The following is a 12,018-nucleotide window of genomic DNA, read 5'->3' on the forward strand; positions in this document are numbered from 1 at the left end:
TTTAGGAAAAGGGGATATGACACAGATCCGTGTGTAAGATAGTTTTAATAGATATCCTCGGTTTAGGAGAAACCCCCTGTAACTGCCATGTGTGACTTCCCTATACTATTACGTGACACCCACATAATCTATCGTGGTATTTCCCCCAAAAATAGGGGAGTATGATGTACATCACTATAATAAGGCTCAAAAACACCAGGACTAGACTACTGGAGCACTGCGGCAACTCTGACACCACTTATAATGGCATGACACCATTAGTAATATATGAGATGTCGCCATAGTGAATGTATCTGAGCGATATATAGAATACAAATATCGGAAACAGCTGCGCACCTCTTAGAGAGAGAAAAACCACAATATATATTTGGGTGTAGAGAACATCAAGAGCATGTGCGGGAAATCTTTAATGTACATGTCACTGTACAAAAGTGGGTGTCAAAATGAGAGGCTATCTGGATGTGACACATTGTTATCTCCATCTACGGCAGAAATGAGCTGTGATACGCAAGATGGGACATAGCACTTCATCCAGTGCCTGTGCAACGATACCGATAGGTAGTAGATAACATGTATGGGGTAACAAAGTATACGCAGGCATCTGGTGTATACATCACTTTGCGCAGGCTGAATGGATTTCCCTTAAGGGACTTCCCAAATAACAGCAGATAATATCCCTTTCTGCGCAAGCGCGGAAATGCCGGCACGTAATAGACAACATATATGGGATAGTCAAATACACGCAGGCATCCTAGGAGTACCCGGCGCATGCGCAATAGACATCATCCTTTTGGGAGCTTATGGAATGCAGAGAAATAGATAGCGTTCCAGCTGACGCATGCGCAATTTAGGAGGGTGGTACGCACACCCCCGGAAGTAGCAGAGGCGCCGTACAGAGAGAGAGGAAGGCAATACTAGGAAACGCCGGTTAGTAGGGAGTACACGTGAGGCAGAACCTTTCTCCCCTGACACTGGGGAATCTACCCTGGGCGCACTCCCTGCCGAAAAACAGGAAGCACAAACTAATACTGCAGCTTCCGGGGCCCCGTCTTTAAAAACCAAGGTAACATCATTGAAACCCAACTCTATCACATCCTATCGAGAAACATGATTAGCAATCGAGCCTCCTGATGAGCCAGTGAGGCGAAACGCGTAGAGGCTAAAGCAGACAACAGGCGGGCGGCAGTTCATCTGAACGATGAGTATCAAATATTGAAGGCTTAATAGGCTCTAGCTCCTGCAGTATATCATATACTTTAAACGCATTAATAAGCTCTGAAATGTGCTGTTTACCATCTTATGTATGCACTATTGTATGAACTGTGTGAAGGGCACTGGAGCTGTAGTCAAGGCCAGTGTGGACAGTTATGCTAGGCAATTTTGCTAAAGAGCTGAGAAATAATCGACCAACTATATCTGAAATACATGGTTCACTATCTTATGTATATACAATTCCACTAACTGGGTAAAACAGTGATTTTTGCACTAGAGCTAGGGCCAAGTATATTGCTAATATTCGTGTTAGTTATTTTTTGCTTAAGTATATCCAAAATCAGGGATATGCTAAAAATTCTGCTACCGAGACGCCTAAGTCACATGTTCTCCTGTTGTTTTTAAACATGCACAGTGTGGGGTTTAGGGCTCCCTAGAGATAGGAATGGTCTATGTATAGTGTATAGGGGTACCTTCAGTACAATTTTGTCTGGGTAGCGGGACCCTGTGGGTATTATCAGGGTTCATCTAGGGACCCCAGGGTCAGCCATCGTGGAGCGGGGGCGCCACAACGCTTCCCCTAGGGTGCCTACCCCCGCAGGTAGGCAGCTGTTCAGCATACACATTCACTAGGGTTGACTCTTCCCCCCACTTTAGTTTGTTCATGGTGTGTTGTTTTTCGTTTTTTTTTTGTGAGCCATTGGTTGTTGGCTTTTTAGATGTATATTTAATAAAATCTGTCCTTTTAGGGTAATCCATGATTACATATTTTATCACTACCATGAAGAACAATATGTCACGAGAAAACTTTGTCAGAATTATTGGGATCTGTTGAAGCGTTCCAGAGTTATAACTTCATAAAGGGACAGTGGTCAGAATTGTAAAAATTGGCCCGGTCATTAACGTGCAAACCACCCTTGGGGTAAAGGGGTTAAACTGCCAATCGGTAAATGTTTACCCATCAGCGGTTGTTTAGTTTTGTCAGTCAGTAAGTTTAAACAGGACCCTTAATGCCCCTGTGTGCATTAAACCATTGTCCGAACCTTCTGATTTATATTTTTTGGCCGACCGTGTAATGTGTATGGGTGCACTGACCGACTGACAGGAGAGATATTGATCAGGTATGTTTGATTTGGGACTGCCGACGGCACTGCTTTCTTGGGATAGGCTGGTGGTCGACTTGTTAGCCAGTAGCTTCCTCATTGTGAACACCGGAGCACTTGGCCCAGTGAGCACTCCTATGTAAGGGAGCGAAGGCCATGGTGACTGTCAACCAAACGATCAGCCAAAGCAACGTACAGCCGACAGCTATCTAATGTGTATGACCATTCTTGTGTGTTTTGTTGATTAACATCATAGGACTCATTTGGAATCTATGTCCTGAGTATGTAAAAGGCATTTTAACAAGTTCCAAGTTTTATCCTTTTCACCGCTTTCCTAAACTCATCTTTTTCTCAGTCAGATATATCTCCTTGTAATGAAGCCAAATACCATAAAGAAGACTGGAGCACTACTATTGCACAAATCCAAATTGAAGGGGTGCAGAAGAGCGGTGACATAACATGGCAAACAGGAGAGAAAAAGGAACCACTCCAAAGTACTGCACACCACTACTTTGGAGTGGTTCCTTTTTCTCTCCTGTTTGCCTTGTATGAAGCCAGACACGTTTTCCCTATAGTAAAACCTGGTTACCTCAGGAAAAAAACTTGGTATGCCTTATGCAAAATGAAAAAAAGGAAGTAAATTATTTGTAAAACAACTGCTGCAGAAAATTGCCACAAAACCAGAACATCTGAAAACAGCCGTATGGAGTCAGTAATGCTTGGCACGCAGTTATAATTCGACTGCAAATCAATTAGAGTAAAAGTAAAGAAGAAATTTGTATTTTCCAGATGCTGAAGGTTCTTATGGCTCTAAGCGCCTCATAAGTAGGTCAGATGAGAAATCAATTGTCTGAGCCCTGCTTTGTCCTCTGGAGTAACACCTCTCAGTTGGAAAGCAGCTTATAAAAGCCGACTGAGCTGTTGCATATCATACCAACATGTGCTCCTCCAAAGAACTTGAATATCCTCAGAAACTTCTTGACTATGCATATGGATTTTTAGTCTCAAAGGTAAGAATTCAGTTGTATTTGTGCAGATATTCAGCGGTTTAAAGATTTGTCTGTGGAATCTTTAACTTTAGAAGTTTTTACCTACTCAGTCTTAGACTAAATGCAGAATGCACAAGAAAGAAATGCATAAAAAAGCAATACATGATAAAGTAATGCATGATAAACTAATACAAGAGAAAGTAATGTATGATTAATAATACATTCAGGGTATAATAATGTAAATACATTTATGCTCAAAAAGGCAAAATATTCTAGGAGTGACAGCTTTATTGACTAACCAGAAAAAATATATCTGCAAGTTTTCAAAGCGCAGAACCTTCTTCATCAGACAACTTTACAACAGAATTACTCAGACATATGGCTTGCAAATATAATTCTTCTGATTAGCCAATATAGGCATCATTCTTAGGGTAGGGTCTTCCTATTGTAAATATCGGACAAGTGCTATCCGTCATTTTGACTGATAGCATTTTTCCGCACATGTCCAATTTTTTTTTCCTCGGACCGGGTTCATCCAAGGAAGAGATCGACGCATGCACGAGTTGCTTCTGATTAACAGATCGCACCCAGCGTTTCATGTCTATGGATCTGTGCATCCGAGTGTGGTCCAATTTTCATGCACAGACTAAATGGAGAAGATGGGGACTTTTTTTCACATCTGAGAAAATCGGATCAAACTCAGATTTTCTAGAGTGAGAGAAAATCAATACTGTGACCGTGGCCTTAGAATGCTTTTATCTTTTTTGGGCATAAAAGTATTTGCATACATTTTTCTGGCTATCTTGGTACCATAATATAATTTTTTTTATTGTACATCTGGGTATAATAATAATAATAATATTTTATGTATTGTATGATATATGGATTATACCAGTATTTACAAAGAATAACGGAAATGTGATATTACTACCCAGCTCACAGCCTTTATTCAAACTTAGACTTTCATATTAGTTCACAAGCGTAAATAACAAAACATATGATGAACATCAGGAATGTTGTAAGGGTAGGAAGAAAGTCCGCCATTGCAAAATAGCAGAGGGGTTGGAGTTTTCTATATCATTTATTTTTATTGTGAAAAATGTAAAATCAGCCTTTTATTAGTCTTAAGGCTTGTTCACACGGTATGTTTTTTTCTGTTGAGTATTTTACAGTACCAGCAAAGTGAATGAAACTTCTGAAATCTCATGCACCTGAGGCTTTTTTTTTCTTTGTGGATTTTAACTATCAAAGTAGTTTTTTTTTTTTTTTTTAAATCTGCAGCTTGTCAATTCTTTCAGTGTTTTTGCAGGGTTTTTCACTCCTTCAAATGAACGGGGAAAAAAGCACAGGAAAAAAAAGCACAAGCAAAAAAAGCACAGATTTTATAAATTGTTCTTCTTATATTTGTAAACCAGGTCTATGTCTTACCCAGTAAACAATGAAGTGAAAGCCATATGAGTAGTGTTGAGCATTCCGATACCGCAAGTATCGGGTATCGGCCGATACTTGCGGTATCGGAATTCCGATACCGAGATCCGATATTTTTGTGATATCGGGTATCGGTATCGGAAGTGTAAAATAAAGAATTAAAATAAAAAATATTGTTATATTCACCTCTCCGGCGGCCCCTGGACATCAGCGGGAGGATCCGGCGTCCGGCACGGCTTCTTTCTTCAAAATGCGCGCCTTCAGGACCTGTGGAATGACGTCCCGGCTTCTGATTGGTCGCGTGCCGCCCATGTGACCGCCACGCGACCAATCAGAAGCCGCGACGTCATTCCTCAGCTAAAGTCCTAGAATGAGCGCCTTCTAGGACCTGAGGAATGACGTCGCGGCTTCTGATTGGTCGCGTGGCGGTCACATGGGCGGCACGCGACCAATCAGAAGCCGGGACGTCATTCCACAGGTCCTGAAGGCGCGCATTTTGAAGAAAGAAGCCGTGCCGGACGCCGGATCCTCCCGCTGATGTCCAGGGGCCGCCGGAGAGGTGAATATAACAATATTTTTTATTTTAATTCTTTATTTTACACTTTAATATGGATCCCAGGGCCTGAAGGAGAGTTTCCTCTCCTTCAGACCCTGGGATCCATGAGGATACCTTCCGATACTTGATGTCCCATTGACTTGTATTGGTATCGGATATCGGTATCGGCGATATCCGATATTTTTCGGGTATCGGCCGATACTATCCGATACCGATACTTTCAAGTATCGGACGGTATCGCTCAACACTACATATGAGTAATAAAATAGATATTTTATTGAAAAATAAACGGGTTCTAATACTATATGCATAGAAAATACTTGATCCCTGTATTGTTGCGGTTGGATGTTGCTCATTGTAGCAGATGCAAGATTGTAATTGCCTGTTGCTGACACTAATGTTTTGTCTTAGTTAAATATTAAAGTAAAATATTCACTTGCTCTTGCTAAATAAGCCACTTGTGAAATACTGTTTGTCTGAGCTGTATCCCTTTGCCCTGATGGTCGTTTTGCCCAGCCTTTAGAGGACATGTCAGGTCAGAGGGACAAAGCTCTGATTCACAGTATTAGGCCGGCGTCACACTGGCGTATTGCATCCGATGCGAGATCATCGGATGCGATATGCTAATGACACTCGGCTCCTGCTCGCAGCAGAGCAGGAGCCGAGTGTCAAGCGTCTGTGCTCCGAGTCTCTCGCATTTCTCCATCTCCTCCATTGCTGGGGTCCGCTTATAGAGCACATCACTCGGATGTTATCCGAGTGGTGTGCGCTGTCTCACTCGCACCCATAGGCTTATATGGGTGCGAGTGAGCCGAGAGTTTTCCTCGGTCCGAGACAATCGCAGCATGCTGCGATTGTCTCGGACCGAGGAAAACGGCCGACAAAAAGTCGGCTGCTGGGAGCGGCCCCATATGGTAACATTGGTCCGAGTGCAATGCGATTTTTTTATCGCATTGCACTCGGCCGTTTTAAACGCCAGTGTGACGCCGGCCTAATGCAACTGGTTTATCTGGCAAGTGAATATTTTACTTATAACTTTTGCAATATGACTATTAGTGCATACCTGTTCTTTCTATGGGCAGTATTCTGTTGGGGTTTATGAGAAGTAATATATTTTTACCATGTGAATTTATATACTGCTATAGTTCCTCCATGATCATATGACGGTTTACATATATCTCTTCATCTTCATGGGCAATATCTGTTTATAGCTAACACAAAGTGAAATCTGTTATTAGGTGAACTGTCCCATAATTGCATCTTCCCTAGTATTACTTTTATGCCACGTTCAGTATTTGATCAGTATTTTTCATCAGCATTTGTATGCCAAAAAAAGGAGTGGGTAAAAAATACAGAAATGGTGATGTGTTTCTATTATACTTTTCCTCAGATTGTTCCACTTCTAGTTTTGGCTTACAAATACTGAGGTAAAAAACTCACCAAATATTGAACATGTGCATGTGGCCTTAGATGGATTCTTGCAAGAGATATTTTGAAGATAAAAATTATATGAGAATTATCTCATTTACCCCTTCACTATGACATTAAGGGTGCAGACTAGAGTTGAGCGACTTTTACTCAGGGACAAAGAGGAAGATGCAGATGAAAGTGCAGGTTCCTTCATCAGGTAAAGGGGGCATACTCGTTGGCACTGGCACAGGGCCCCTCATAGTAGGCAAAAGTGTCTCTTGCAGTGGGAGGCGCCACCCGCCGTCAAACACACCACCGTACTATGAGGGGCCCTGTGCCACTGCCAACTAGTGGCCCCCCCTGCTTGCTCAGGATCACAGCACTTGCAAAGTTGAAATACTTACCTCTCCCTGCTCCACCGCCGTGATGTATTCCGCGTATCCTGGGCCCACGAAAATCTTGAGCCAGCCCTACCCCCCCACCCCCCCAGGGTCAGATTATGGCTGTGTAGAGTGCAAGGGGAATGTAGTGGTCTGGGTCAATGTACCAGCAGACTCATCTAGTAGTGGCTGGGCAATGGGCAGAATGAGGAGGAAACACAGATATAGGCCCCCCAAAAAAGGAGGCTAAATGCAGTTCAAAATTGGTAACAGGACTAAACAGGTAGCATAGCTGTGTTCTGTGGAGGTCAATTGTAATGAGTGGCGCAGACACAGTTAGTAGGCCCAAAACAAAAAAAGTAGGCTAAATGCAGTTCAAAATTGGTAACAGGAGTACACAGGCGGCATTGCTTTGTTCAGTGGAGGAGGACAACTGTAATGAGTGGTGCAGAGAGACTTAGTAGGCCCAAAATAAAAAAGTAAGCTAAATGCAGTTCAAAATTGGTAACCGGAGTACACAGGCGGCATAGCTTTGTTCAGTGGAGGACAACTGTAATGAGTGGCGCAGAAAGACTTAGTAGGCCCAAAATAAAAAAGGAGGGTAAATGCAGTTCAAAATTGGTAACAGGAGTACACAGGCGGCATTGCTTTGTTCTGTGGAGGAGGACAACTGTAATGAGTGGCTGACAGCGAGACACAGGTAGTAGGCCCAAATGATAAAGTAAGCTAAATGCAGTTCAAAATTTGTAACAGGAGTACACAGGCGGCATAGCTTTGTTCAGTGGAAGAAAACTGTAATGAGAGGCTGACACAGTTAGAAGGCCCAAATAAGTAAGTAGGCAAAATGTAGTTCAAAATTGGTAACAGGACTAAACTGGCGGCATTGCTTTGTTCAGCGGAGGACAACTGTAAGGAGTGGCTGACACAGTTACTAGGCCCAAATAAGTAAGTAGGCTAAATGCAGTTCAAAATTGGTAACAGGACTAAAAAGGCGGCATTGCTTTGTTCAGCGGAGGACAACTGTAATGAGAGGCTGACACAGTTAGTATGCCCAAAAAAGTAAGTAGGCTAAATGCAGTTCAAAATTGGTAACAGGACTAAACAGGCGGCATTGCTTTATTCAGTGGAGGACAACTGTAATGAGTGGCTGACACAGTTAGTAGGCCCAAATAATAAAGTGGGCTAAATGTCTGCCAAAAAATTGTTCATAAATAAACAGGTGGCATAGCTAGGTACAGGGGTGGGCTCCTCTGCTGAGTAGCAGACAGTGGTAGTTGGCGCAAAGTATTAACTGGTCTAAATGGAGGACAGGGCCCCTGTATATTTTTACTATCATCTATCATTTCAACAAATTTGTATTGGCAGTGCCATTGAAGGATTTAACAGCACAGACTACACAGTGGTGGAGCAGGGAGAGGTAAGTATTGCAAGTGGTAGAGCACTGTTCGAGCTGGGGGGAACACTCTCTCGTGGGCGGCGGTACTGGCACAGGGCCCCTCATATTACAACGGTGTGTCTGACATTGGTTCTGCACCACCACCGTCAGAGACACTTCATTGTACTATGAGGGACCCTGTGCCAGTGCCATCGCCCAAGAGTGGGCACACCCACCTGTCCAGGCAAACGGCACTCACACGGGTGCTTGCGCCAAGTGGTGACCACGGCCCTGTGGGGGGAGTCAGCCCATTTAGGGAGGTATAAAAATGGCCTATGGTGGACATTCAGCAGCTGCAAATGGAGGAATTGGAGCAGTCAGTAAGAGGAGGCCAAAAGCAAGACATTTTTCAGGCAAGCTACGTGTCAGCAGGGGAAGGTAGGGCAAAATAATTTGAAATCCATGATTGGTTCATTTTAATGAAAGTTAGATCATCAACATTTTGGGTAGCCAGACGTGTCCTTTTTTCGGTCAGTATTGAACCAGCAGCACTGAAGACTCTTTCTGATAGCACACTAGCAGCAAGGCAAGCGAGTTCCTGTAGTGCATATTGTGCCAATTCAGGCCAGGTGTCTATTTTAGATGCCCAGTAATCAAAGGGGAATGACCTGTGAGGGAGAACATCGATAAGGGAGGAAAAATAGATCGGAATCATACTGGACAAATGATGTCTACTGTCACTTTGAATCGATGCAGCAGTATCTGTCGTGTCTGCGGTCATTGCGAAATCACTCCACAACCTGGTCATAAAACCCCTCTGTCCAACGCCACTTCGGATTTGTGCACCTCTAACACCTCTGCCATGTTGCCCCCTACAGCTCGTGTGAGAACCATCACCGCCGCTGTGTGCTGGGAATGCCTGAACCAAACGGTCAACAAGAGTTGCTTGTTTGGTAGCCAATATTTGCTCAAGGTTCTCATGTGGCATGATATTTTGTAATTTTCCTTTATATCGTGGATCCATGAGGCAGGCCAACCAGTAATCGTCATCAGTCATCATCATTTTGATAATGCGGGGGTCCCTTTTTAGGATACGCAAGGCATACTCAGCCATGTGGGCCAATGTTCCAGGTGTCAATTCACTGCTTGTGCTGGGTTGAGGAGCACTTTCTTGCAAATCAACATCACTTGTGTCCTGCAAAAACCCTGTACCTGATCTTGCAACGCCACCAGTTTCTATTGCCCCCTGAGAAGCATCTTCCTCCCATAAATATTCATCCCCATCATCCTCCTCCTCCTCTTCGTCCGCCACCTTGTCCAGGAGAGTTCCCTGAGCAGACAATGGCTGACTGTCATCAAGGCTTCCCTCCTCCTCGGCTGCAGACGCCTGCTCCTTAATGTGCGTCAAACTTTGCATCAGCAGACGCATTAATGGGATGTTCATGCTTATGATGGGGTCATCTGCACTTACCAGCCGTGTGCATTCCTCAAAACACTGAAGGACTTGACAGAGGTCTTGTAGCTTCGACCACTGCACACCAGACAACTCCATGTCTGCCATCCAACTGCCTGCCCATGAATGTGTATCCTCCCACAAATTAATTACAGCACGCCTCTGTTCGCACAGCCTCTGAATCTTGTGCAGTGTGGCGTTCCACCTTGTTGCAACGTCGATTATTAGGCGGTGCTGGGGAAGATTCAACGATCGCTGATGGTTCAGCATACAGATGGAGTGTACGGGCGACTGGCGGATGTGCGATCAAAGTCTTTGTACCTTCAGGAGCAGGGCTGGTAACCCCGGATAATTTTTCAGGAAGCACTGCACCACCAGGTTCAAGGTGTGAGCCAGGCAAGGTATGTGTTTCAGTTCTGAAAGGGCTATGGCAGCCATAAAATTCCTTCTGTTATCACTGACTACCTTGCCTGCCTCAAGATGTACACTGCCCAGCCATGACTGAGTTTCTTGCTGCAAGTACTCGTCCAGTACTTCCTCGGTGTGTCTGTTGTCGCCCAAACACCTAATTTCTAACACAGCCTGCTGATGCTTACCACTAGCTGTTTGATAATGGGACACCTCGTGTGCAACACTGGCAGCTGCGGATGGAGTGGTCGTGCGACTGCGCTCTGTAGATGAGCTTTCGCTTCTGGAGGAGGAGGTGGAGGAGGAGGGGTGGCGAACGCCTACAGCCAACTGTGTCCTAGACCGTGGGCTAGGCAGAACTGTCCTACTATGGCTGTCCCCTGTGGACCCTGCATCCACCACATAAACCCAGTGCGCCGTGATGGACACGTAACATCCCTGGTCATTCCTACTGGTCCATGCATCTGTTGTGAGGTGCACCTTTCCACTGACTGATTGCCTCAGTGCATGGACAATGCGGTCTTTGAAATGCTGGTGGAGGGCTGGGATGGCTTTTCTTGCAAAGAAGTGCCGACTGGGTAGGTCATAGCGTGGTACTGCATAGGCCATCAGGTCTTTGAAAGCTTCGCTTTCAACCAACCGGTAATCTAACAAGATTAGTCTAGCAATGTGGGCGTTCAAACCCTGTGTACGCGGATGAGAGGATGAGTACTTTCTTTTCCTAACGAGAGTCTCTTGTAGGGTGAGCTGGACTGGAGAGCTGCATATGGTGGAACTAGCGGGGGTGGTTGTGGACATGGCAGGTTGAGAGAGGGTTGGTGATGGTATTCTTGATGTTGGCCTACATACAGCGTTTCCTTCCAAGAACCTTGTGATTCCCTGACTGCTTTGGCCTTGCAACGATACATCCACAGTTGCTGCTGGTGGTGTCCTAACAGGTGGGCTTACAGTGACGGAAGCAATGTAGCGCTGCTGACTACCTTCATTCTGAGCAGGTGCACCAACGGCACGGGATGTTTGGTAGTTAGTCCAGGCTTGCAAGTGCATGCTGGTTAAAGGTCTAAGCATGCACGTTGTATTTAAATTTTGGAGATTCTTCCCTCTGCTAAAGGTCTTTGAGGTTCTATTTTGTTGTTTTCACTTGGTGGTGAACAGATGTCTTTCCCAATCAAGCCCTTGTTCATTTTTATAAGAGTCAGCCTGTCAGCATTTTCAGTTGACATGCGGAAGCGCTTATCTGCTATAATTCCACCAGCGGCACTAAAAACTCGCTCAGACAGAATGCTAGCAGCAGGGCAGGCCAGGACCTCCAAGGCGTAGGGAGCCAGTTCATGACACGTGTCCAGCTTGGATACCCAATAATTAAAAGGCACAGAGGAATCACAGAGGACGTTTGTACGATCTGCAAAGTACTCCCTCACCATCTTCCCAAACATTGCACTTCTTGTGACAGCACCCCTTGCCTCTGTCCCGGTACGATGGGTGGGTCTGAGAAAACTGTCCCAGAACTTTGCCATTGTTCCCCTGCTTGAGCTGGATTGTATTTCTGTCTCTCTCACTTGGAATCCTTGGTTGTACAACAAACTGATGTCTGCTGCCAGCATTCTCACTTGGGAATTTTTTTTTCACATTCAGAATTTTTAAGTAATTCTGCTACAAGGGCCCTCTGGTACTGCAACATTTTAGAACACCTCTCTGCCTCTG

At 44.6% G+C, this 12,018-nt stretch overlaps 1 protein-coding gene across 2 annotated transcripts in view; it reads left to right on the plus strand.

The window, feature by feature from the left end:
• Positions 1–3,218: 3,218 nt before the first annotated feature.
• Positions 3,219–12,018, plus strand: part of LOC138673021 (acetylserotonin O-methyltransferase-like) — a 160,245-nt gene continuing 151,445 nt past the window's right edge. For both annotated transcript variants that reach the window (XM_069761558.1, XM_069761557.1), the window contains exon 1: positions 3,219–3,325. In XM_069761558.1, the coding sequence (XP_069617659.1) occupies positions 3,254–3,325 (72 nt within the window). In that variant the 5' untranslated portion in view covers positions 3,219–3,253. The remainder of the gene's footprint in view (positions 3,326–12,018) is intronic.

Source organism: Ranitomeya imitator, chromosome 3 (genome assembly GCF_032444005.1).
Source record: "Ranitomeya imitator isolate aRanImi1 chromosome 3, aRanImi1.pri, whole genome shotgun sequence".
Taxonomy (NCBI): Eukaryota; Metazoa; Chordata; class Amphibia; order Anura; family Dendrobatidae; genus Ranitomeya; species Ranitomeya imitator.